The 24933-nt window shown below is 50.7% G+C and overlaps 3 protein-coding genes across 4 annotated transcripts in view; 2 read left to right on the top strand and 1 right to left on the bottom strand.

Moving 5' to 3' along the window:
- The first annotated feature begins 462 nt into the window (after window positions 1–462).
- Window positions 463–3395, top strand: FTH1 (ferritin heavy chain 1). Its single transcript, XM_019932558.3, has 4 exons — window positions 463–777; window positions 2389–2535; window positions 2850–2975; window positions 3072–3395. The coding sequence occupies exons 1-4, from the start codon at window positions 664–666 to the stop codon at window positions 3234–3236; spliced, it is 552 nt and encodes a 183-aa protein (XP_019788117.1). The 5' UTR covers window positions 463–663; the 3' UTR covers window positions 3237–3395.
- Window positions 3396–4156: 761 nt separating this feature from the next.
- On the bottom strand, window positions 4157–13637 carry BEST1 (bestrophin 1). The gene is made up of 10 exons (XM_033860811.2): window positions 13480–13637; window positions 11880–12067; window positions 10564–10658; window positions 9757–9990; window positions 8978–9132; window positions 8507–8584; window positions 8055–8207; window positions 7755–7835; window positions 7318–7469; window positions 4157–5578 (listed from the first exon to the last, which is right to left on the bottom strand). The coding sequence occupies exons 2-10, from the start codon at window positions 12029–12031 to the stop codon at window positions 4906–4908; spliced, it is 1773 nt and encodes a 590-aa protein (XP_033716702.1). The 5' UTR covers window positions 12032–12067; window positions 13480–13637; the 3' UTR covers window positions 4157–4905.
- Window positions 13638–17537: 3900 nt separating this feature from the next.
- The window catches only part of RAB3IL1 (RAB3A interacting protein like 1), a 42176-nt gene continuing 34780 nt past the window's right edge, over window positions 17538–24933 (top strand). Inside the window, exon 1 of one of the 2 annotated variants that reach the window (XM_073809061.1) lies at window positions 17538–18096. In XM_073809061.1, the coding sequence (XP_073665162.1) occupies window positions 18068–18096 (29 nt within the window). In that variant the 5' untranslated portion in view covers window positions 17538–18067. The remainder of the gene's footprint in view (window positions 18097–24933) is intronic. The other variant, XM_073809063.1, reaches the window with a different exon arrangement.

The raw sequence follows: 24933 nt of genomic DNA, 5'->3' as shown, positions 1-24933 counted from the left end.
CTCCAGGTTCCCTATTTGCATCACGAAGTAATCACCTCGGGGTGTGGCAACTGCGGCTCTACCGCTCTGATTTTTAACATGCCCTTAGCCAAGAGTCTCAGGGTGCCTTCTGGGACCTCGCAATCGCCCTGACGCCCCCGGCGCCAGGGGCAGTTTCCTGTCGGTTTCAAGACCTAGGACGCCACCGGGGTCAGGGCTCCGAACTGAGCTTCCTGCCCCCGCTCAGGTTTTCTCTCCAACCCCACGAAACAAGCCCCACGTTCCACGGAACAAGCTGCACCCTCCAGGCCACCCAGACCCCGCACCGCCACCCCCACCCCTCCTTCCCCACCCACCCCCAGCGGGGCGGAGCCGCGCGTCCACAGGAAGGGGCGGGGCTCAGCTAGGCGGGCGGGCGGCGTGATTGGCCGCGGCGGGCCTGACGCCCATTCCCGCTATAAGAGCCGGGCAAGAGTCACCTGCGCCACAGTCCTCGCGGAGAGTCGCCGCGGTTTCTTGCTTCAACAGTGCTTGGACGGAACCCGGCGCTCGTCCCCCGCTCCGGCCGGCCGCTCAGAGCCAGCCCTCGCCACCACCTCACGGCGCCCTCTGATCGCCCCAAGGTCCCCGCCGCCGTTACAGCGCCGCGCAGCCACCGCCACCGTTTCACCTCAGCCGCCCGCCATGACGACCGCGTCCCCCTCGCAGGTGCGCCAGAACTACCACCAGGACTCGGAGGCCGCCATCAACCGCCAGATCAACCTGGAGCTCTACGCCTCCTACGTCTACCTGTCCATGGTGAGCGCGGGCGGGCCCACGGGGCACGGGCGCGGCCTCCCTGGCTGCAGGGCGGGGGTGTGGCTACCGGGAGGGCCCTCCCGCCTCCCGCCTCCCGCCTCCCGCCTCCCGCCTCCCGCCTCCCGCCTCCGTGCGCCCTTCTGCAAAATGAAGGGTGCTCGGGGTCCTCTAGGACTCCTGCGCAGAAATTCTGAGCAGTTGTCCCCTGGGAGTGTTGCCTCGCGGGCCAGGGCCGCCTCTGCGCACCCCAGTTTATTTAAAGAGAGCTGAGTTTCCTCCCGGGGTTGCCACACTTGCCACCAGTACGACCCTGCAGTTAGGAAGGTGGATTTTCGCATTTCCATCCCTTCTGCTTTCGATCACGTGATGGGGGCGGTGCTGAGGAGGTCCGGCTCCCATCCCCCTGAGTCAGGCGGAGCCTGCTGGGTAATGGTGTCCAACTGTGGGGGCTGGTGCGAAGTGGTTTATTTCTCGTGGGCCGAACAGCCGCCTCCACCTCTCCGCTCTGTTTATCTCGAAGTCCCGCTTGAATTGAAGCATATCTCTAGAAATCTCCCTTTCAGTCTCACCGAGTTGTCTGCCACCCGTATTCTTTATCTTTTTTGTGTCTGAGGGTTGTGGCGTAATTAAATCTTTAGTTCTTGGATATAGTCCACCAACAGTTACGGGGCCTGAAAATTTTCCATGCAGTAATCGGTGGAATCAGTTTTCCAAAATCCTGGTTTTAATCGGTGTGGTAGGAGTTTTAGTTATAATTGTCTTATTACGTTTTGCAAATCATCCAAGAATAAACGTGTTCCGGATGGGTTTGGAATACGCCTGGATTTCTATGACTGTCACTCCATTTCAGGAACAACTGAATACAGCAGGGGTGTAAAAGGGACTAAAATTTTTGCTTTCTACTGATAACATGTTTACATGGTAAACAAGGTAACAACTGTTACCTTGCCTAGTGGGTTAATTTTACACATCCATCAGCCTGCTGCAAGCTGGCAGCTCATGTTTTTTGTTTTTGTTTTGCTTTTTTTGCGGTAAGCGGGCCTCACTGTTGTGGCCTCTCCCGTTGCGGAGCACAGGCTCCGGACGCGCAGGCTCAGCGGCCATGGCTCACGGGCCCAGCCGCTCCGCGGCATGTGGGATCTTCCCGGACCGGAGCACGAACCCGTGTCCCCTGCATCGGCAGGCGGACTCTCAACCACTGCGCCACCAGGGAAGCCCGCAGCTCATGTTTTAACGTGGATTACCCAGGGAGGAGGGGGAGAAGGCACTACTAACAGTGCAGGGTAAATACTCCAACATCTCTTCAACCAGATTTCACAGGGGCTGTAAGAACTTTACTGTGCACTTAAACAGATGCTTAAGATGTTCCATGGTGGAGGCAATTCCCATGATATTCTAACGGTTTCTTGTAGCAAACTTTCAGTTTCAAGGACCAAGTTTCATTTTTGTGTTTCAGAGTAAAAACTAATTACTGTCGTGTTCAATCCGGGAACACACCTTGCTCTAGTCTTCTGTGCTCAGACCCTTTCTTGCTGGGCTTTGAGAAGGAAGCCTAGACTAGCCGACTGCCTTTCTTTGGGAATCCCTAACGTGTTCATGTACTGTTTTCAGTCGTACTATTTTGACCGCGATGATGTGGCTTTGAAGAACTTTGCCAAATATTTTCTTCACCAATCTTCTGAGGAGAGGGAACATGCTGAGAAACTGATGAAGCTGCAGAACCAACGGGGTGGCCGAATCTTCCTTCAGGATATCAAGGTGAACTGAAGATCCTAGGGTCGGCATGCCTCATCTGTCTAGCAGTCCTCTGACGTCAGAAATCACTGAGCTCAGCAGTTGCCCTTATCAGATGAGGATACTTTGGGTTTTTGTCTTTTGCGCTTTTTCGGGCCTACCGTCTAAGCTAAAGTTGGCAGACGGTAATGGGCAAGGATATTAAATGGGAAGCGGTTGTCAGGGGGAACTTGGCTGTTCCTTTTGCCAAGCGCGGTTGTTACACATTAGATGCTTGCTGATTTGTGGTTTAAGTGGTAGAGGTTGCAGATGCACTGACTTAACCTCCTCTCATTCAGAAACCAGACCGTGATGACTGGGAGAATGGGCTGAATGCAATGGAATGTGCGCTACACTTGGAAAAAAGTGTGAATCAGTCACTACTGGAACTGCACAAACTGGCCACTGAGAAAAATGACCCCCATGTGAGTATTGGCAACCTGGGAGTAAATGGAGGAAATCATTTGTCTTAGGGGCTGGGGAAGCTTCCCAATAACTTTTTTCCTTGTTCTCTTTTCTAGTTGTGTGACTTCCTTGAGACGCATTATCTGAATGAGCAGGTGAAATCCATCAAAGAATTGGGTGACCACGTGACCAACTTGCGCACGATGGGGGCCCCTGAATCTGGCATGGCACAGTATCTCTTTGACAAGCACACCCTGGGAAACAGTGATAATGAGAGCTAAGCCTTAGGCTGGCTTCCCGTAGCCACAGGGGTGACCTCCCTGGTCACCAAGGCAGTGCATGCATGTTTGGGTTACCTTACCTTTTCTGTAAGTTGTACCAAAATATCTACAAGTCCTTTCCTTAGTACTATTCCTTCAAATAAAGTAATTTGGTACCCAGCTGTTGTCTTTGAATTCTCGGGGTGGGCTAGGAGTGTATCCAGGCCATCTTTATTAAACTTGTAAGTGCCACCATGGCTCAGTCACACTCACCAAAGTGAACCGCTTAGGAGGATCTGTATTTACGTACGAAATTCCTTAGTTTGCGAAAGATACCAAGGCTTGGGTGTTTTGAATTCAGACAGGACTTAAGGATTCCTGATTCTGAATTAGGTGTTTTATACGTTTCCAGCAGTTCTGGCTTTCACAATTTATATGTATGGAAAGCATTTTGAGGCTTAAAGTAGACTTGAAGCTACTGATTCTTGTTCTTCATTAAGGTAACCATTTAATTCAGGCTGTCGTAGGGACATGTTCTTCAGTGTGGACAGCTATATGGCTATGACTGGATCAGTGTCCTGCTGGTGTACACGCAGGTAGGACCAGGCCGGTGAAGCATCCCCCTTGGGAAGCAGGCTAGGAACGTGCTTCATCCCTAGTGAGAATTTGAGGAAAGTTTACATGAGTATGGAAAGACCTTCATTTCAATAGGAAAATAGCTGCAGTAGGAGGGAAGAGGTTGAGACATCTTGAATATTAACCAGTGAGTAGTGTTAGAAGACTGGGGAGCCGTCTGGGTCCTTGCTAACCAACTACATTAACATTGTTTCCTAAACCAGCCACAGTGATTTGTAAGTTTCCAGCTAGCCCTGAGAAGTATGACAGGTGGTAGGCCTTTTCAGCCTTTTCAGTTTTCAATACAAAGCTAGGTATTCTGACCTCAGAATAACTGCTTGAGAATAATAAGAAATGAGAAGTTACACTTCCCTTTCACATCGTGATGGGGGGCTGGGGTGGGGGGCTGGGTCTAATTGGGTGAGTGAACATCTGGGGAATCTGGAATAAAGGCAAACATCTGGTGGTACCGTGACAACTTTAGGTTGACCTCAAAAATGCATGAAGAGCTCATTTAAGTTCAGAAGTCTTGGTGAGGTCCCCAAAGCAGTAAGATGCCCCAAGGGACCTGGATTGTCCCCCACCTCATCTGCCAGTTCCCAGGAGTGTGGCACCCTTCCCAGGAGGGCTTCAGAGCCACCACTGGTTATGGAGGAGGGCTCATGCGACCTCCCAGCTAAGCCTGGCCAGTAAGTCGAGTTCTTGGGCTACAGTCTAGAGCCCCGAGTTCTGCCTGTGTTTCTGTGTCTGCCACCCCTGCTTAAGGTGAGCTGGGCCCACTGGTATCGTCAGCCCATGTAAGCCTGGCCTAGTGGCCCTTTGGCGTTACTCTTGTCGGTGCAAACCTCGTCTTCCTATCCCTGGGCCCCAGAGAAGTCTTGGTGAGTCAGGCTCTCGGGTGAAATTAGCAAAAGTCGCCAACACTTCCCTAGAGCCCCTGCTGTGGCGGCCAGGTGTGTGCCCAAGCCAGTGCTGGGCATGGCCTGGCAGCCACAGAGCCATAGGAAAACTGGGAGTAGGGTGGGCTTCAGAGCAGCGGAAGCTGGTGGGGACCACCCCTGGTGGGCTGGGGGGTTCAGTGACCCTGGTGTGGGTAGAGGACAGACCTGTTGTTTTCCAAGGCCCAGTAGGGATCGCCACGATCTTTGAGTATAGTGTGTATGTTGCTTGTCGACTGTCCCAAATGCGGTTCTCTGAGATGTTCAGGGGCCTCTGACATGTCTGTTAGGTTAAACTCAACAGTTTTCCTCCTCATGTGACTCACTTCCGGGTGCTCCGTTGAGGCCCCAGCACTCTCTGGGAGCAATTCAAAGCTCTTCTTGGACCTGGGAGTTGGAGGCTGAAGGCTTTGGTCTTTGACGGTGTCATCCATGCCTGAGACTTTGCGAAGACTTGAGGGTGCTGACTGTCCAGGTGGGAAGACCATAGGGGTGTGGCTGAGGGGTGTCTGGGGGGCACTGTGGTAGCCTGACCTCCCGTATAGCACGGCGGACTTGAAGGCATCCTCCCCTTTCCAGGCCTTGACGTCTTCCTGATCACTGGTGTCCTGGCCGTCTCTCCCGAGGTTCTTGGGCTGGCCCTCGTGGGAGAGGACTTCTGTCTTCGGCCACAGTAGTTTGGTCTTTGAGTTTGTCCTGGGGGGCTGGCGGTCGTGGGATTGCAGCCCTCGGAAGCGGCCAGCGATGCCAGTGTGAGCACTTTCCTCCTCCTCCGGATCTGGCTGGAACTCCAAATCCTCCTTATCCAGACTGGAAAGAAACAGGAGACTCGGGGGTCAGTGGGCAGACAACGGCCTGAAGCCTGACTTGACTTCTCCCTTACCCTCTCTTCTCCCTCTGGCCCAAGGCCCAGGACACAGTCTTCCTTACCTCAGCTTTGACTCGCCTCTCTGCTGATCCATCTTGTACCTCTCAATGAATCCCTCCTGGCCGAGCTCGCCTCACTGTTCTGTGGTTCCTCCCTCTTGCCCATGTTAACATCCAAACTCCCTAGCCTGGTATTTCAGGGCTTCCTCTTCAGCACCCACATTTTCCCTTTGAAACCCCTCACTCCAGGCTGTCTGAACGGCTCTTCCCCAGGTATGGAGGGTCACGTGAGGCCCAGGAGTGACTGAGTGAGCCAGGGGTTTGTGGTTCCCGCTGGGGAGCAGTATCCCCCCAGAGAGAAGTCTGGCTTCCTGGGAGCCTAAAGCCTTTACTCTGCAAGAGAAAGCCTACCCACCCGTGAATGTGGCCACCTTTGCCCATGTCCAAATTCTCCCCATGCTTCAAGGCCCAGCTCCAGGTCCAGCTGGAGACCAGCTCTCAGGCAGCCAAAGGTGATCTCTGTTCTATACTCTGTCCCTTGCCCAGGCATCCAGTACTTTGTACCTTGTATCCAGAGTCTGGGCCCTGGGTTTGAACTCCCTCACTAAATCGTGTGTTTCTTGGAGGCAAGGTCTATGTGTTATTATTCTCTGTTATCCTCCTTCCCCAGCAGCTGGGCTACCAACCATGGAAAACTCAGAGGCGACCTCCAGCAATGTTTCTGACCTAAGCAAGCCTCCATCCTTGATCATTTGATCTCTTATCCAAACCTTCCTCACACCAACTAGAGACTCTAGCTAATTCTAATTACAGCTGAATAGGATATTCGGTTCTTAAAAAGAGAACAGCGCTTTTAATACTGTGGAAGAACACCTTGATGGGATAGACCCCGAGATGCAGCAAACACTCTCCGAAGTCCTCTCCACTCTGTCATCCTAGGGAGAGAGAGCTGTCTGGGGCGCCTCTTCAGCCGGCCATGGCCCAGCTACAGCTCAAAAGGGATTCTAACCAAATCAGGGAAAGAGGACCCATGTGGGGGAAAATGTGGCTGCTGTGGGCTGACCTGAGGCCCGTACTCTGTAGCAAGAAGTCTGCTCCGAAGGTCCCTGTGATGACCCAGCCTCTTGCTCGCTCCCTTGCCCAGGGAGCCCCACTCCCACTCCCCATGCCAACACCCTGGCTTATCAGGAAACATAGCTCTGAACCAGAGTCAGGAACCAGGCCCTGACATCCCAGATGCATCACTAATCACTGACTGCCCTTGAGTAAGTCCCTTCTCTCTCTAAGCCTCAGTTTTCAACTCTGGATAAGGGGTGGGGCTTAGATTGGAGACTACCTAAGAGCCCTTATAGCTTTAAGAGTCCTTACACAGCACAAGGTAAGGGTTAAGGGTGTGGAGTTGGACCCAGACATACCTGGCCCACCTGTGCTGCTTGCTAGCTATGTGACCTTGGGTTGGGCAACTGACTTAACCTCTCTGAACCTGGTCTTAATCATCTGAAAACTGGAGAAAACAAACCAAGTTTATTGGGGGGGGGGAATAGCTAATATATGTAAAGAGCTTAGTACAACGCCCAGCACTCAATAGGAACCCAATATGCATTAACTAATATATTCTAAGCTCTCAGGCCCTCGCACTTGGGGTTTTCTACCCACCGAAGTGGTTCCCTGGCACTTCCCACCTGATGTTGAAGGTGGAGCCGAAAAAGGAGGGCCGACGAGACTGGGCAGAAGCGGCTGTGTAGGGGGGATGTGGTTCTGGCTCATTCCAGTACATATCTCGCTCCATCGGTGGCAGGTCCTGGTGCATCTCATCTACAGCCAACAGGGACACCTGGTCATCGGGGACAGAAGGAGAAGTCCAACAGGTCAGCCCAAGCAGGACCATGAATTTGCCAGGTGACTTGGAGAGGTCACTGCTCTCTCTCTGGGCCTCAAGTTTCCCTTCCTGTGAAATGGAGAGACTGATGCAGCCTGTAGCCTCAATAGTTAGGCTGAGAATCCTGTGAGTAAATGGTTGGGCCATTCACTGTGAGGCCTCCCTACAGAACTGTGGGCCCCCCCCCCGGGTCCAGTTTGGGGAGGGACTATGGGGCAGGCTCTCTTCCTCCCGTCATACCTGCAAACTCCTGTCGACAATCCAGTTGGTCTCAAAGTCATCATCATCCTCTCCGAACGGGTTGATGAGCTGCTCCGCCACCTTGAGGGTAGGTGAGGCTCTGGAAGTCCTCAGGTGGAACCCCTTGCAGCCTTGCTCCCACCCTTAGACCTTGGCTCCTGCCATGTCCACCTCTCCACCCCCCTCAGCGATGCCCTTCTCGCCTGACCACTGTCTCCAAAGCCACTATGTAGGGCCCCTCCTCTCCTAACTGGCCATGACTCCCTGGGCCACAGCTGGCCTTGTCCCGGGGAGGCTTACCTTCAGCCAGCCAGCATAGAAGAAGAACTGCAGGAATGTGAAGAGGGGCACAACGAGGTCCATCTCGTGGCCGGGGTAGGCCTTGGCTGGGTTCAGAAACTGCCGTCCCACCAGGCAAGCCAGGAAGAAGCTGTACACCGCCACGGTCACCACCTGGGAGGCAGAGGCGGCGTCGGCAGAGATGGGCTGCGTGGGGACCGCGCGATCAGGAAGCTCCCCAGGCTCTGTGGTCTCCCCTTTAGAATGGGGATGATCACACTGCCTCCACCACCTGGACCAGGCAGGGACCTGGACCCTTTGAACTTGGCACTAGAGACAACCTGCAAAGTCCAGACCTGACTCCCCAGGGTGAGCCTCTTCTTCAGCCTCTGAGTGAGCCCTTCCCATCATAGGCTGCTTCCCGGGTCCTCCTCAGTTTCCCAAAGGGGCAGCTTCACCAGCCTAGTCCTCACCTGAGTGTACACCAGTGGGATACTGATCCAGTCGTAGGCATACAGCTGTCCACACTGAGTACGCAAGGTGTTCATTTCCTAGGGGGGCAGGAGGGAAGGTTGGGCCTTTGACCATCACCTGCTCTCCCAGGCTCACCCCCCAGCTCTTCCGCAGATACCAGGGTCTCGTGCTCATGGTCCAGCCCTGGCTGTGTGGTCATGGACAGCTCACTTAACCTCTCTGTGCCTCAGCCTCCTCAATATCAAAAAGGAACCAGGATCTCAGAGGTTCACTTTAGAGAGGGGAGGGGAGGGGAAATTGGAAAGGGGCCACCTTGGGCCACGGAATCCTGTTGGAAAAGATCCTACAGTCCCAAGGTAGGCTCTGGGAAGACCCTCAGAGGCTCAAAGTTCCTCTTTGCAGAAAACCTGTTCCACGTGGGGCGTGACCCTCCCCGCGCTGCAGCAGCCCCATGTGTGTAGCGGGCTCACGTTGAGCAGACTCTGGAGCAGGACAGGGTCCCGGATTCGACCTCCAATCCAGGCCTTCGTTGACAGGTTGGCAAACCACACCCAGGGCATCCAGAATGAGTTGTGTGGCAAGCTCAGTTTTTGTAAGTGCTTGTGTTCCGAGGGGGTCATAAAGCCTGCGGGGTAGAGTGGAGAAGACAGTGGGTAGGGGAACCTGCAGAAGGGGTGGCTGGCCAGGCCCTGCTGGGTGGGACCCAGAGTTCAAACCAAGTCCCTGCTGAGCCCATAGGGACCTCAGAGCTCCTTTGCGATCCTCTTTCTTTCAACAAATTATCACTGCGTCGTATCTACTATGTGCTGCTCTGGGCTGAGTACGTGAGAGGGATCTGTCTTATTAACCAGGATCAGGTCAGGCAAGGCCAGAGAGTGAGACTGCTGACGTACAGACTGGAAACCGGAAAACAGGAAGGGGAAGGGCAGTTCCCAGTTCCCAAAGCCCCACTCTGGCCCTCAACCCTCACTCTTCCCTCATCCCTCAAGAGGCCTTAGCCCTATCTCAAAGCCCTATCCTCCTAGAGTCGGTTCCTGGCCTCTCCCCACCTTTAGACCCCTGACTTCGCCCCGCCCAATTCAGGTCCCCGCCCCCCACCCCCACCCCGCCATCCCAGGTCTCGACCCCACTCCGCTCCTGGTCCCACCCAATCCTCAGCCCTGGGGCCTCTGACTCCACCCATCTGCAGCTCCGGCCCCGCCCTTGTCAGCCTCTGGCTCCGCCCACTGCTTCTCCAGGCCCCGCCCACCTGCTTTCACCAGGTGTTGGGGACTGGGAAAGCGTTTGTAGACCGCAGCACTGACGCTACGCAGGATGAGCACGTTGCCCAGGTTGGCGTAGCGCATGAGCGTGCGCCGCAGCAGCCGGCCCTGCTCGTCCTTGCCCTCGACGAAGCACGACACCAGGTTCATGAGGCGGTCGGGCCATGGCAGGTTCTCGTATTGGTTCCACCAGCGGGTCACGACCAGTGTCACGTAGAAGCCTGGGCGGGAGGGGGGCGGGGGCGCGAGGGGCGAAGGCCCACGCTGCGGCTAGAGCCCAGCGAGGGCGACGCCTCGGTTTCTCCATCTTTCTAATGGGGCTGGGCCCAGCACCAACCCTCCTGGAGGGCGCTCGGGAAGGGGAGACCATCAGAGCTTCGCGTGAAGGCACGAGAGACTTGAGTTCTCTCTCTGGCCCCGCTTGCTTTCCCAGAAATCCGCCAGATACCTCCCCTCCTGCGCAAGGCTCCAGAGACTACTGTAATGTCGGCGCTGCCCTCAGAAAGTGGGGTCTTAGCAGAAACTAACACAGCAATGTAAAGCAGTTATACTTCAATAAAGATGTTTAAAATAATAATAAAATTTAAAAAAAGAAAGTGGGGTCTTGAGTGCTAACAGCAGGACAGCCTTCCTAATGTCTAACTTCAGTCCCTCTGGCTGCAGGCTCCCCGTTGCCCTGAACCACCGAGAGGCGCTGACATGCCACTGGCCTTCCCCAGCTAGCTCTTCATGATCTGCCTGTCTGGAGCCTGGAGCAGCCACTGGGACCCCAACACGCGGAAGGGGGAGCTCACCCAGCACGAAGGAAATGGGGATGAGCTGGATGTAGCTGTCGCAATATAGAGTCAGCTTCTCAAAAATCACCTGCTGATCGTCCGTGAGGGCCATCCTGGGGGAGGCGGGGGGTGGGGGGAAAGATGTGTAGATACTGGAAGGGGATGGCTGAGACCGGTCCCAGGTCCAGCCAGGCCCGGGGTAGGAGGGTGGCAGCCTCACCTCCCTATCCCTTTCACTGGCCTGCCTGGGGCCCCTCCTCTGGCCTGAGCCAGGTCCCCCTCTTTCTCCCGCCGCCCTGAAACCCCAATGGGCCCTCTGCTCCATGCCTGGAGGAGAAACCCTCAGGAGGTTTTCTATAAGGTGGAGGAAGGAAGGTCCTGCTGAAGGGGTCAGCTTTAGGCACCACTGACCTTTTTAAAGGATCCAAAAGACAGTTGTTTGAAAGCAGGTTGAAATGAGTGTTTGGTCTTTAAAAAAAATATCTGGTAGGGAGGGATGAATCGGCAGAGCACAGAGCAATGGAATTGTTCTGTACGACACTGTAACGGTGGATACAAGTCATTATGCATTTGTCCAACCACATAGAATGTACAACACCAAGGGTGAACCCTAAGGTGAACTATGGACTTCGGGTGACAATGATGTGTCCGTGTGTGTGGGTTCATCTGTCATCACAAATGTCCCACACTGGGGTGGGATGGTGATAATGGGGGAGGGCTGAGTGGGTGGGGCAGGAGGGGTGGGGTATATGGGAACTCGCTGTACCTTCTGCCCAGTTAAGCTACGAACCTAAAACTGCTCTAAAAAATAAAGTCTTAATTTTCTTTAAGTATATTGACACCCTAGTAACAACCAAAGGAAATGAACATGCTTTGTTATTAGGATTATCATTATGAACTCAAGAGGTTTATGTGTTTGATATTTGTCAATGCATTGCCATCATTAATGCTTTTTCCATTAAAAATGCTATCATATATTCTGTGGTTTTAGCTGTCTTTTATTGTTTAAATACACATTTTTACTGGGAAAAAAAAAGTATGATATGGGCCTGTGAGACTATGTGGGATTCAGGGAAACAGGCTGACTGAGTGGGACTAGGTAAGGCCTGGGTTCCAATGCCCCTCCCTCGATTTGAGGAAAGCGTGTTTGAGATGCTCCGACCTACACTGAGCTGTCCCCCAAGGCTGCCTCCTTTTCTCTCCTCCCCAGCCCCCAGGCCTCAGGCCCCACGGTTTGACCACAAGCCCAGCTCAGCCTTATCTGTCTCGTGCATTGGCCGCCTAGATGGCTGGGAGGCACCCAGGAGCTCCAAGCCCTGGCTTGTCCCCCGTACCTGTAAATGAAGCGGATGATGTAGTAGCAGATGAGGAAAATGAGGAACTCGCCGTAGAGCAGCTTATAGATGCTGCCTCGCCAGCACAGAAGCAGGCGGGAGAAGGAACCTAGACGGGCATTAGCCACTTGGCTCGAGTAGGTGACGGTCATGGCCAGGCACTGAGCTGCAGCAGGTGGGCTTGGGTGCTGGTGAACAGACAGAGAGGGATACTGATGGGGGGGCCAGGAAGGAGTAGGGACCTCTTCAGAATCTGTCCAGGACACATGAGTGACCTTATCCAGGACCCTTCCCTTCTCTGGGCCTCAGCTCTCCCATCTGGACACTGGGAGGGGGGCGGTGAGGTGACCTCCAAGAATCCAGGAAAGTGAGCTCAGGGACCGTCCATAGCCTTGGCACAGAAGACACAGAGAGGTCTGTGCCCTTAAATTGTACCACAAAGGCAACAACAGAAATGTCCACATGCTGGGCTCCTTCCTGAGTTATGAGCCCATCATGTTCAGTAGCTCCCCCAGCTCCATCACCCTGGAGTGAGAACTGGTAAGGGGCGTGGTCAGCCTTGGCCACCACCCTGTTCCCCGTGCCCAGAACAGAGCCTGGCTGGTGGAGATGTTTACTGAATGGTGGCCCCAGGGCCTTTTCACATGCTGATCCTCCTTCCTGGGGGATGCTCGTCCTAATCTAACTGTATGGCTCACTCCCACTTCAGATCACCTCCTCAGAAAGGATACCCCCAGCCACCCTACCTGGAAATAACATCCTAGTACCGCTGGCCCTCTCTTCCCCTCGCCTTGCTCCATTTTTCTACACAGCACTTATCATGTTATAACTGCCATTATATTTTGCATGCTACCTGCGTGTTTACTGCCTATTCCCTCCTGGGAATGGAGCTCCTATTGTGTACTCATAGGTGGTGCTCAATAAAAATTTACTGAAGCGATGTTTGGCACCCCATCCTCCCCCTACCTGCTCTGATGCAGCCGCACTGGCTGTCTCTGTGCCTGGTGTTCCCTAAGTTCATTTCTACCTCAGGGCCTTTGCACAGACACACAGGTGCCCGCACACCTGCACGTGTGCTGCCTGTGTGTATCCATCATGTGCACATGTACAGGTTATCTACCCCAAAGGCTCTCAATGTCCCAGCCCAGCCTTCTGGGGTAACCCTTACTCACAGTTGGGGCTCCAGGCTGGTCAGGCGATCCCACAAAAGGTCTGGCCACAGGACTGGTGGGACTCTCTGGGGTCCTCTGGCCAGTGCCCCTGCCCACTTAGGGGTTGGCACTGCCCACGTGTGTGCTAAGTGGTCACTTGACTCCCTAAGCCAGGGCCTCCACAAAGGAACCCTTGTCTTGGCCCCCTTCTCGTAATCTGCCCATTAAGCAGCAGGCAGCACAGTCTGGCCTCTAATTCCTTCCGGGGGTGAGGGGCATTGAGCTGAGACCAGGGCTGAGATGGGGGGCAACCCCCCTCCACCGTGGGCCCCGACTACCCTGCCATTTCCTCTGGGCCCTAGACTCCGGAGACTGAGGGATCTGTTTCTGACCCCTGAGGGCTTGCAGGGAGAGCTGTGGGGAGGAGGGGCCAGGGCCTTGGACCTCACCTCCTGTGCCAGGAGCCATCCAGAGAGGGGAGCCTCCGCCCAGGCCCTGTGGGCTTTGGCAGCACTCTGGGCACCCAAAAGAACATTGGACCACAGGCAGAAGTCCTGGCTTCTAGTCCTGGCTCTGCCACCTGGTGAAGTGACCCTGCGTGGGCCTCTTCTCCTCTCTGTGCCTCAGTGTCCCTCTGTGAAAAGCATGGCGTTGCTTTAGAATTCCATCACCTCATTAAGATGACAGAATTCAGCATATACTCGTGAGGAGCTCTGATTGGCTGCTGGTGACATCATAGGTTATTCGGGCTGTGATTGGCTGGCAGGATCCAGTGAGGTTGGTTTATAGTTATGGAAGGAGAAGGGGGGCAAGGGGGCTGCTGCGTGGGGGCCGGGCCTGGTGTGGGATGACACAGCAGTGTTTCTGCATTTCCCAACTAGCCTGTGCAATAGGGAAGTATGTGCCCAGGTCCCCAAGGACAGCTGGTTGATATCTCAACAGTGGGTTTCATACATTTTAATACATCAGTCCATATGTGAGAACCCTCCCCTAAGTCGCTAGAAGTGATGGGGGTCTAGGATGTATTTCCTCTTGTATTAAGTGAAAGCTTGAAGCAGCAGTGGCTCTTGGTCTTCAGTGGCTGTAAGAAGAGCCTGGAATATTTGTTAAACATGCAGCTTCTCAGGATCTTTCTCCAGAGTCTGATTCTGAGACCTGAGGGATGCTGCATTTCTCACAAGCACTGTGGAGATTATAATGCCAGTGGTCTCTGAGCCACACTTCCGCAGCCCTGATTTACAATGTGACCTTGAGCCTTACCATAAATCCGCTCCTTCCCTCCTCCCTCCCTCTCTCCTTCCCTCTCCCCTTTCCTACCTGTCCCCACACCCCCCACCCCATACTCCTCATGGTTAACAGTGCTGAGATTGCAGGCGATTTTTGTGCACAGTATTTTGCCTTTATAATTCTCTGTCTGGAAAAAAAATTATTTGACAACAACCTTGGGTACTTTTCTTATCACAGCAAACAATCACACCATTATTGTTATAAGGGAGTCTCTTCAGAGATCAGGGACCATCTTTTAGGAGTATTTGCTGCATCCCTGCTGCCTGTGCTGTGGGAGACATAGTCCCCACAACTGTCCTTAACTGAACTGGGGAAAGGGGCAGGTTCACTTGAGCCTCAGTCTCCTAATCTGTGAAATGGGAGAATAACACCTACCTCAGCAGCTGGGTGAGAATGACGGACGGGAAACGTTTTAGTCAACTCTCCAAACCAGAGAGTTCTCGTGCCTGTTCACTCTTCCTGGGGAACATCTACAAACCCCTGGTGCCTCTGCCCCACCCTCCAGAGTCAATTGGTCTGGGTGGGGCCCAGTGGTTGGTGTTTTTTCAAGTTCCCCAGGTGAGTCTAGTTGACGGTGTAGGTTGAGGATCGCTGCTGTGAGGGAATTTCTCCCTTCCTTGTATTCCCTCTTCCCCCACCCCACCCCAGCGCATATCAACGCTCAAGAGAGAGCTTTCCATTTACCAGATGATTAATAAGTATATTTTATTTTATTGTATTTTTTTAAAATTTATTTTATTTATTTTTACTTTTTTGGTTGCACTGGGTCTTCGTTGCAGCGCACGGGCTTTCTCTGGTTGCAGCAAGCGGGGTCTACTCTTTGTTGCGGTGCGCAGGTTTCTCATTGCGGTGGCTTCTCCTGTTGCGGAGCACGGGCTCTAGGCGTGCGGGCTCAGTAGTTGTGGCGCACGGGCTTAATTGCTCTGCGGCATGTGGGATCTTCCCAGACCAGGGCTCGAACCCGTGTCCCCTGCATTGGCAGGCGGATTCTTAACCACTGCGCCACCAGGGAAGCCCAATAAGTATACTTTAAAATTAAAATTGAAACATGTGCCCAGCACCAAACCCGGCATGAAGATGTTCAATTAGGTGGAATAAATGAACCACCTGCCTTTGTGGAGTCAGGTTCCTGCCTCCCCTGTGGTGGCCACTGGAGGGCGCCCTTGGCCAGCGGGCTTTGTCCTGGAAAGCCTGGTCCACTGGTCAGGGCCTGGGTGGACGGTGGAACTGGCACTGGATGGCACCTTCATCTCCTTGAGCCTGACAAGCAGCTATAGAGAGGGAGTTGGGAGACACTGGAGTCCTCCCTCCCTTTTCCTGAACCACAGGTTCCTTGGCAATTCCCCCAAATCCCAGCAGGACCAGCTGACTGTGCTACCCCAGCCCCCTTCCCTCCCAGATGCCCCAGGATATCCCCAGAGACACCCCATGAGCAGCTGCTCCTGGCCACACCCCACTGCTAAGACAGGCACACCCCAGGCATGCCACTGTCTTTCCCACTGGGTCTTGGCCGTGAAAATGTCCCCAGCCAGTCAGGCCTGGCTCAGGCACACAGAAAGGCCACAGCAAGCACTGATTGACTCAAGCCATCTCGGACAAAGGCCCTAGGATTGACCCCTGCAAGGATGGGGCCCAACCCCATCAGTGTCGGTCTCTTCTGCTTTCCATTCCGCAAAGTAGTCAGTCAACAAACTATTTCCAGCAACAGAACTGAGCCTAATCTGATTCCTGCCTCCAAGAATTCACGCTTAATGAAGCAAGTCAGACAGAGAAAGACAAATACCATATGATATCACTTATATGTGGAGTCTAAAAAAAAAGGCTACAAAGAACTTATGTACAAAACAGAAATAGTGACAGGTGTACAGAACAAACTTATGGCTACCAAGGGGGAAAGGGTGGGGAGGGATAAACTGGGAGATTAGGATTGACATATATATATAACTAGATATAAAATAGATCACTAATAAGAACCTACTGTATAGCACAGGGAACTCTACTCAGTACTCTGTAATGACCTATATGGGAAAAGAATCTAAAAAAGAGTGGATATATGTATATATATATAACTGATTCACTTTGCTGTACAGCAGAAACTAACACAACATTGTAAATCAACTATACTCCAACAAAAATTAATTAAAAATTAAAAAATAGGGCTTCCCTGGTGGCGCAGTGGTTGGGAGTCCGCCTGCCAATGCAGGGGACGCGGGTTCTTGCCCGGTCTGGGAAGATCCCACATGCCGCGGAGCGGCTGGGCCCGTGAGCCATGGCCGCTGAGCCTGCGCGTCCGGAGCCTGTGCTCTGCAACGGGAGAGGCTGCAACAGTGAGAGGCCCGTGTACCGCAAAAAAAAAAAAAAAAAAAAAAATTAAAAAATAAAAGAACTCATGGTTAAGTAAAAACCAGGAAAACACTTAAATAACTAACACAGAGAGGCAAGGCCTAATATCTGTGCCAAGTACACAGAGGTCAGGGAAAGTTTTTCAGAGATGGGAGCATTTAAGTTGGGTCATGAAGCATGAGTAGGAGTTTGAGTTGAGAAGGATGGAAGAGCACTATATATCAGGAGTACAGCCCATGAAAAGTCACAGAGGCATTACTGAGGGACAGTTAAGTATGGCGTTATTATCCACATTTTATAGAGGAGGACACTGAAGTTCAAAGCCCACATTTTTTTTTTTTTTTTTTTTTGACCTTGGCCGTACGGCTTGTGGGATCTTAGTTCCCGGACAAGGGATCGAACCCCAGGCTTTTGGCAGTAAAAGTGCAGAGTCCCAGCCACTGGACCGCCAGGGAATTCCCAAAGCCCGCCTTGTCCAAGGTAACGCGGTTATAAAGGGCCAGGTTGGAATTGGAATCTGTGTCTTCTGATTTTGAATCTGTGCCTTTTCCACCACCCATCATCGCCTCTCCAGTGGAGGTCAGTTTCTGAGGGGGAGAGTCTTACCAGTTAGGGTAGTGGTCTCTGTTGGGGTTGAAGGGAGGTCCAAGGGATGGGGGATGCCTGGAAGAGACTTTGACTGCAGTAGAGCCCGTGCTCTCAAGCCCCCCAACAGAGAGCCATCTCCGGCGGCAGGCAGAGCAGAGCTGGTCAGATGGGTGGAGGTTCCAGAGGCAGAATGTTATGGCCTTCTTATCTAGGATAACCATGGCAACAGGAGCATCACAGACGGCCTGCCACTGTGCCCTTCCAGGCCCTGTCTCAGCCGGGCAGGAAGGAGGGGACCCAGCTTGGCTGGGGGCAGTGACAGGGGGCCCTGGGGTGGGCCAGCCAGGCCTGGATGCTGCCCAGGCTCTGTGTAGGGCACCTGCCAGCCCACAACCCTCTCTTGGGCCAATCACAGTACAAACAGGACAGAAGCCGAGAAAGAAAAGAAGAGGTCTTGGCACAGTTGGACAGGGGTGGTGAGGGAAACTGCCAGCCTGGGGCCTGGAATCAAGACAGACAACACCTCTACCCTGGGGCCAGGCAGCCCTGATCCCTGAAGGGCCACATAGACTCAACATACAAAGATATGAACACGTGAGCTCTGATTCCTGCAGGAAGACGACAGAGACCAGGAGAGGCAGAGAGAGGCTGGGACACGCCCAGGTCCAGCTCCACCAAGCCCAGTCCTGCCAAAGACAACAGAATAGCCCGAATAGGAATTCTGGGATAGGCCAGAGCTGGCCCAGCTACAGACACAAGGCGAGAGCATTCACCACAGCCTTCGGGAGAACACTGGGATCTCCAAGCTACCCCGTCCCCATGGACTCTACCCCCCTGAGGCCAGCCAGGTGAGGCACAGACGCCAACCACACCCCCAGCCCACCAGCTCAGGACCGGGGCTAATGGGCAGGGGAGGAAGAAGAGGAGCGTCCCAGGGCAGGGCTCCCCGAGGGTACTGCACTGGGTGCGAGAGCACAGGATGCTGTCATGCATTCACCACAAGTCAGGAGCCTCAGCTTTCCTCATCTGTCCAATGGGCATGTTAGCAGTTTCACATGCTGTAGACAAAGAAAGCAAGGCGTAGAGGCAGAAGTCGACTTGCCTCGAGTCACAGAAATTAGAGTTGGAGCTGGGAGGTATAACACATCATGGTCTAGGTCAGAGCAGTGTGTCTTTTCACTGTTCCAGCAGGTTCCTGAGTTTCAGTTCCACAAGCAAGCACTAAATACCAGCTGAGCTGAGTGCTGTGCTGGGTATCGTGGGAGGAAAAGGGAACAAGAAACAATGGCTTCTCCGGTGACTCAGGCACTTACTGGGTGCCAGGCAGTGCACTAGTGCTTTTTAGAAATGATCTCAGCTCGGGACTTCCCTGGTGGTCCAGTGGCTAAGGCTCCCAATGCAGGGGGCCTGGGTTTGATCACTGGTCAGAGAACTAGATTCCCCAGTGCCACAACTAAGAGTTCACATGTCCCAGCACCCTCAGCTAGGACCCAGTGCAGCCAAATAAATAAATATTTAAAAAGAAAAGAAAAAAAAAAAAGAAATGATATCGGCTCATCATCAGAACTGGGGAATAGGAAGTGTTATCTACCTGTGACAGGTGGTTGTCGAGCCCAGAAAGAAAGTAAGTAACGTGCCTAAGTCCCCACTCAAACCCAAGTCTGTGTGGTCCCCAGCCCTAGAGGTAATGACTGTGAAAGCTGTCTCCTGGCCCGAGGTTGCTGACCACCGGGCCGCCTGGGGTAAGGCCGCCTGTCAGGGTTGCCCTGGAGGGGGATTCCTGTACCAGGTGGGCGACTGGACCAGGCAGCCTGCTCTGCGTCTGCGTCTTCCAGGGGAGCCTTCCTCAGGAGACGGCCAGACCCAAGGGCAGCGGGGGAGGACAGCACAAGGGCAAGCCGTCGAGGAGTGAACCACGGGGGTGACTGTCTGCTGGGCCAACAGGACGGCCAAGCAAGCGGCCTTGAGTTGTCTTGATGGGCCTCAGACACAGGTTGCCTGGCGTCCGCAGCTCCAACCTCTCTCTACCCCAGGCCAGGGCTCCAGAGTTAGCAAGTAAAACTACAGGACAGTCAGTGACATATGAATTCCAGATAAATAATGAATAACTTTTTAGTGTAAATATGTCCTGCACGACATAAGCTCCCTGGGGAGGCGTCCAGAAGCAATGGTCCTTTCTGTGCTAGCCCTCCTGCAGCTGACTTCTAGAGCCTGGCTGCCTGGGGCGTGGGAGCGGAGGGTTGGGAGGTGTCTGTGGCCCAGTTGCAAAAACATCATTTGGAAGCTTTTTTATTTTTAAACAAACTTGATTATTTTTGGTTGCGTTGGGTCTTCGTTGCTGCATGAGGGCTTTCTCTAGTTGAGGCGAGCAGGGGCTGCTCTTCGTTGCAGTGCGCGGGCTTCCCACTGCAGTGGCTTCTCTTGTTGCGGAGCATGGGCTCTAGGCGTGCGGGCTTCAGTAGTTGTGGCTTGCAGGCTCTAGAGCGCAGGCTCAGTAACTGTGGTGCACGGGCTTAGCTGTTCCGCGGCATGTGGGATCTTCCCAGACCGGGGCTCGAACCTGTGTCCCCTGCATTGGCAGGTGGATTCTTAACCACCGCGCCACCAGGGAAGCCCAGAAGCATTTTTAGAAATTAAATAAACTAGACTCCCAGAATCCCAGGCCCCACCCTGGACCTACTCAATTAGAATCTGTATTTTTTTTTTTTTTTTTTTTGCGTTACGCGGGCCTCTCACTGCTGTGGCCTCTCCCGTTGCGGAGCACAGGCTCCGGACGCGCAGGCTCAGCGGCCATGGCTCACAGGCCTAGCCGCTCCGCGGCATGTGGGATCTTCCCAGACCGGGACACGAACCCGCGTCCCCTGCATCGGCAGGCGGACTCTCAACCACTGTGCCCTAGAATCTGTATTTTAACAAGGTCCCCAGGAGATTTGTGTGGACATGAGAGTTTGAGAGGCTAGCTTCAGACGATGACAACAGAGATAAGGGAGATTTATTATTGTACTAAGTGTTTATTGTAAACACTTAGGAAAATATAGAGCAGCAAAAAAACCCCGCAAATCACCAAAGGTATCCTTTTGATGTATTTCGTTCCAGTCGTTTTTTTTAATATTGAGGTAAAATTCACATCCTATAAAATTCACTATTTTAATCATTTTAAGTGAACAATTCAGCGGCTTTTAGTTTATTCAACCATCACCACTATCTAATTCCAGGACATTTCTGTCATCCTGAATGGAAATTCAGTACCCATTACTCAGTCACTTATTCATCCTTCTCTCCAATCCCTAGCAACCATTAATCTGCTTTCTATCTCTATAGATTTGCCTATTCTTGACCTTTTATATAAATGGAATCACACATATTTGCCCTTTTGTGTCCGGTTTCTTTCACTTAGAGTAATGTTTTCAAGATTCATTCATTTCCTAGCATGGATCAGTGCTTCATTCCTTTTTGGGTTGAATAACATTCAGTTTTATGCATGTATCATAATGTATTTATTCATAAGTTGCTGGACATTTGGATTCTTTTCATTCTTTGTCTATTATGTATATTCATGTACAAGTTTTTGTTTTTAAACTTCCGTCTTCAATTCTTTTGGGTATGTACCTAGGAGTGGAATTGTTGGGTCATATGGTAATTCCATGGTTAACTTTTCAAGGAACTACCAAACTGTTTTCCACAGTGACTGTATCAGTTTACACTCCTACCAGCACTCTATGAGGGTTCCAATTTCTCCACATCCTCTCCAACACTTGTTATTTCCCCTTTTTTTAAAAAAAAATAAAGCCATCCTAGTGGGTGTGCAGTGGTATCTCATTGTGGTTTTGATTTGCCCTTCCTTAATGACAAATGATGTTGAGCATCTCATGTGCCTGTCATTTGTATATTTTCATTGGAGAAATGTCTATCCAAGTCCTTTGCCCATTTTTCAATTGGATGATGTTCTCATTGTTGAGCTGTAAGAGTTCTTTGTATATTCTGATTACTAAACCCTTATAGGATGTATATGTATCTCATAAGATTTACAAACATTTTCTCTCATTCCGGGTTGTCTTTTCGTCTTCTTGAGAATGTCCTTTGATGCACAAAGATTTTAACATTTTGATGAAGTCTAGTTTATTTTTTCTTTTGTTGCTTGTGCTTTTGGTGTTGTATCTAAGAAACCATTGCCAAATCCACGGTTCTAAAACTTTACCTATAATAAGTACAAAATATTTATTTAAAAAAACAACAAAATTATCCTTAAGTTTTTTTTGAAGAGTTTCAAAGCATTAGTGCTTACATTTAGGTCTTTGACCTATTTTGAGTTAATTTTTGTATATGGTGTGAGGTAAAGGTCCAACTTCACTCTTTTTTTTTTTTTTTTTTTTTTTTTTTTGCTGTGTTGGGTCTTCGTTTCTGTGCGTGGGCTCTCTCTAGCTGTGGCAAGCGGGGGCCACTCTTCATCGCGGTGCACGGGCCTCTCACCGTTGCGGCCTCTCCTGCTGCGTAGCACAGGCTCCAGACGCACGAGCTCAGCAGTTGTGGCTCACGGGCCCAGCCGCTCCACGGCATGTGGGATCCTCCCAGACCAGGGCTCGAACCCGTGTCCCCTGCATTAGCAGGCAGATTCTCAACCACTGCGCCACCAGGGAAGCCCCCAACTTCACTCTTTTGCATGCAGATATCCAGTTATTCAAGCACCATTATTTGAAAAGATTATTCTTGCCCCATTGAATGGTCTTGAAACTCTTGTTGAAAATCAATTGACAGTAGTTGTATAGGCTTATTTCTGGACTCTCAATTCTATTCCTTTAATCTAAAAATCTATCCTTATGTCAGTACCACACTGTTTTTATTGTGTAGTTTTTTAGAAGTTTTAAAATCAGAAAGCGTGAGTCTCCAACTTTGTTTTACCTTTTCAAGAATGTTTTGACTATTCAGGGTCCCTTGAAATTCCGTATAAATTTTCAGACCAACTTGCCTATTTTTGTAAAAAAGGCAGTTGGCATTTTGATAGAGATTGCATTGAATCTGTAGATCACACTGCCTTCTTTTCAATATTGTCTTCCACTCCATGAGCATGGGATGTCTGTTATTAAGATCTTCTTTAATTTCTTTCAACACTGTTTTCAGTGTATTTGTTAAATTTATTTGTAAGTATTGTATTATTTTGATACTATTTAAAACGGAATTGTCAATTTTAAATGGGATTATTGTCTTAATTTTAAGATTGTTCATTGCTAGTATAGAAATATAACTGATTTTTGTATGTTGATCTTATATTGTACAACTTTGCTGAATTCACTTACTAGGTGTAATAGTTTCTGCGTTAGGATTTTTTAAAATAAATTTATTTATTTAATTTATTTACTTTTGGCTGCGTTGGGTCTTGTTGCTGTGCACTGACTCTCTCTAGTTGTGGCGAGTGGGGGCTACCCTTTGTTGCAGTGCCCAGGCTTCTCATTGCAGTGTCTTCTCTTGTTGCGGAGCACAGGCTGTAGGCACACGGGCTTCAGTAGTTGTGGCACGTGGGCTCAGTAGTTGTGGCTCACGGGCTCTAGAGCACAGGCTCTGTAGTTGTGGTGCATGGACTTAGTTACTCCACAGCACTTGGGATCTTCCCAGACTAGGGCTCGAACCTGTGTCCCCTGCATTGGCAGGTGGATTCTTAACCACTGTGCCACCAGGGAAGCCCTGAGTTAGGATTTTTTTTTTAATATTTACTTATTTATTTTGGTTGCTTTGGGTCTTAGCTGCGACAGGAGGGCTCCTTAGTTGTGGCATGTGAACTCTTAGTTCTGGCATGCATGTGGGATCTAGTTTCCCGACCAGGGATCGAACCTGGGCCCCCTGCATTGGAGTCTTAATCACTGTGCCAACAGGGAAGTCCCAAGGATTTTTTATCTATAAGATCATGCCATCTGTGAATAGAGATAGTTTTACTACTTCCTTTCCAATCTGGATGTCTTTTAATTCTTTTTCTTGCCCTAGTTAAAACTTCCAGTAAAATGTTGACTAGAAGTGGCAAAACCAGACATCCTTATATTGTTTCTGATCTTAGGAGGAAAGCTCTCAGTCTTTCACCATTAAGTATGATATTAACTGTGGGTTTTCAAAGATGTCCTTTATCAAGCTGAGGAAGTTCCCTTCTAGTCCTAGTTTTATGAGTGTTTCTATCATGAAAGTGTGTTAGGTGTTTTTTTCCCCACCTTTTTTTATTGTGGTAAAATATCTTTAACATAAAATATACCATCTTAACCATTTCTAAGTGTACAGTTCGGTGGTGTTAAATATATTTATAACGTACAACCATCATCACTCTCTATCTCTGAAACACTTTTCTTCTTGTGAAATGGAAACTCTAAACCCATTAAACAATAACTCCCCACTCCCCCAGTCACTGGCAAACACCATTCTACTTTGTCTCTATGATTTTGGCTACACTGAGTATTTCATATAAGTGGAATCATACAGTGTTAGTCTTTTTGTCACTGGCTTATTTCACTCAGCATAATATCCTCCAGGTTCATTCATAAGGGTGTTGGGTTTTATCAAATTATTTTTCTGTATCCGTTGAGATGATCATGTGGTTGTTTTTCTTCATTCCGTTAACACAGTACATTACATTGATTAATTTTTATATGTTGATCCATTCTTGTAATTCCTGGGATAAATCTCACTTGGCCGTGAAGTATGATTCTTTTAATATGTTGCTGGATTCAATTTTCTAGTATGTTGGGGCATTATAGTGGTGGTGGGGGGGGAAAGCGTTATTATGGGATTATATGAAACCATATGTGTGAAACTTTTGAAAATTGTAAAGCACTATAGAATTTAAAGAATCTTTTATTCAATTAAAAGAAGAGGGGCATCCCTGGTGGCGCAGTGGTTGAGAGTACGCCTGCCGATGCAGGGGACGCGGGTTCGTGCCCTGGTCCGGGAGGATCCCACATGCCGCGGAGCGGCTGGGCCCGTGAGCCATGGCCGCTGAGCCTGCGCGTCTGGAGCCTGTGCTCCGCAACGGGAGAGGCCACAACAGTGAGAGGCCCGCGTACCGCAAAAAAAAAAAAAAAAAAAATTTAGAAGTTTTCAGCTATTATTTCTTCAAATATTCTTTCCCCTCATTTCTCTTCCTCCTCTCTTTCTGAGACTTCCATTATGCATATGTTAATAACATATGCTTGGTGGTGTCTCACAGATTAGGCTCTATTCATTTTTTTCACATTCTTCTTTTTCTTTTTTCTGCTTCTCAGACTGGGTAATCTCAATTGACTTATCTTCAAGTATGCTGACTCTTTCTCCTACCTGCTCAAATCTGCTGTTGAACTTCACTAGTGAATCATTTCAATTAGAATTCTTCAACCCTAGAACTTCTATTTGTTTCCTTTTTATAACTTCCGTCTCTTTACTGATATTCTCTATTTAGTGTTATGTTCTCATGGTTTCCTTTAGTTCTTTGTACATGGTTTCCTTTAGGTCTTTGAAAATATTTTAAATAGTTGATTTAAAGTCTTTGTTTACTAAATCCAATATCTGTGTTTCCTCAAGGACAGTTTTTTTTTCCCCATGTATAGGTCATGCTTTCTTATTTCTTTGCATGCATCATAACTTTGGTTCTAAACTGGACATTTTTAGTATTATAATGTAGCAACTCTGGAAATCAGATTCTTTACCATGCGAGGCCTTGTTCTTGCTGCTTG

Source organism: Tursiops truncatus, chromosome 8, assembly GCF_011762595.2.
Source record: "Tursiops truncatus isolate mTurTru1 chromosome 8, mTurTru1.mat.Y, whole genome shotgun sequence".
Classification (NCBI taxonomy): domain Eukaryota; kingdom Metazoa; phylum Chordata; class Mammalia; order Artiodactyla; family Delphinidae; genus Tursiops; species Tursiops truncatus.
The sequence above is the reverse complement of the archived record's forward strand: the minus strand, read 5'-3'. Positions and strand labels throughout refer to the sequence as shown.

Excerpts from the sequence above, each read along its gene's own strand:
- FTH1 (XM_019932558.3), top strand. The coding sequence starts at position 664 with ATGACGACCGCGTCCCCCTCGCAGGTGCGCCAGAACTACCACCAGGAC. Across the intron at positions 778-2,388 it reads CCTACGTCTACCTGTCCATG|TCGTACTATTTTGACCGCGA; the intron begins GTGAGCGCGGGC and ends TACTGTTTTCAG. Across the intron at positions 2,536-2,849 it reads TCTTCCTTCAGGATATCAAG|AAACCAGACCGTGATGACTG; the intron begins GTGAACTGAAGA and ends CCTCTCATTCAG.
- BEST1 (XM_033860811.2), bottom strand. The coding sequence starts at position 12,031 with ATGACCGTCACCTACTCGAGCCAAGTGGCTAATGCCCGTCTAGGTTCC. Across the intron at positions 8,585-8,977 it reads TGCTCCAGAGTCTGCTCAAC|GAAATGAACACCTTGCGTAC; the intron begins GTGAGCCCGCTA and ends CTGCCCCCCTAG. Across the intron at positions 5,579-7,317 it reads GGCTCCACCTTCAACATCAG|TCTGGATAAGGAGGATTTGG; the intron begins GTGGGAAGTGCC and ends GTTTCTTTCCAG.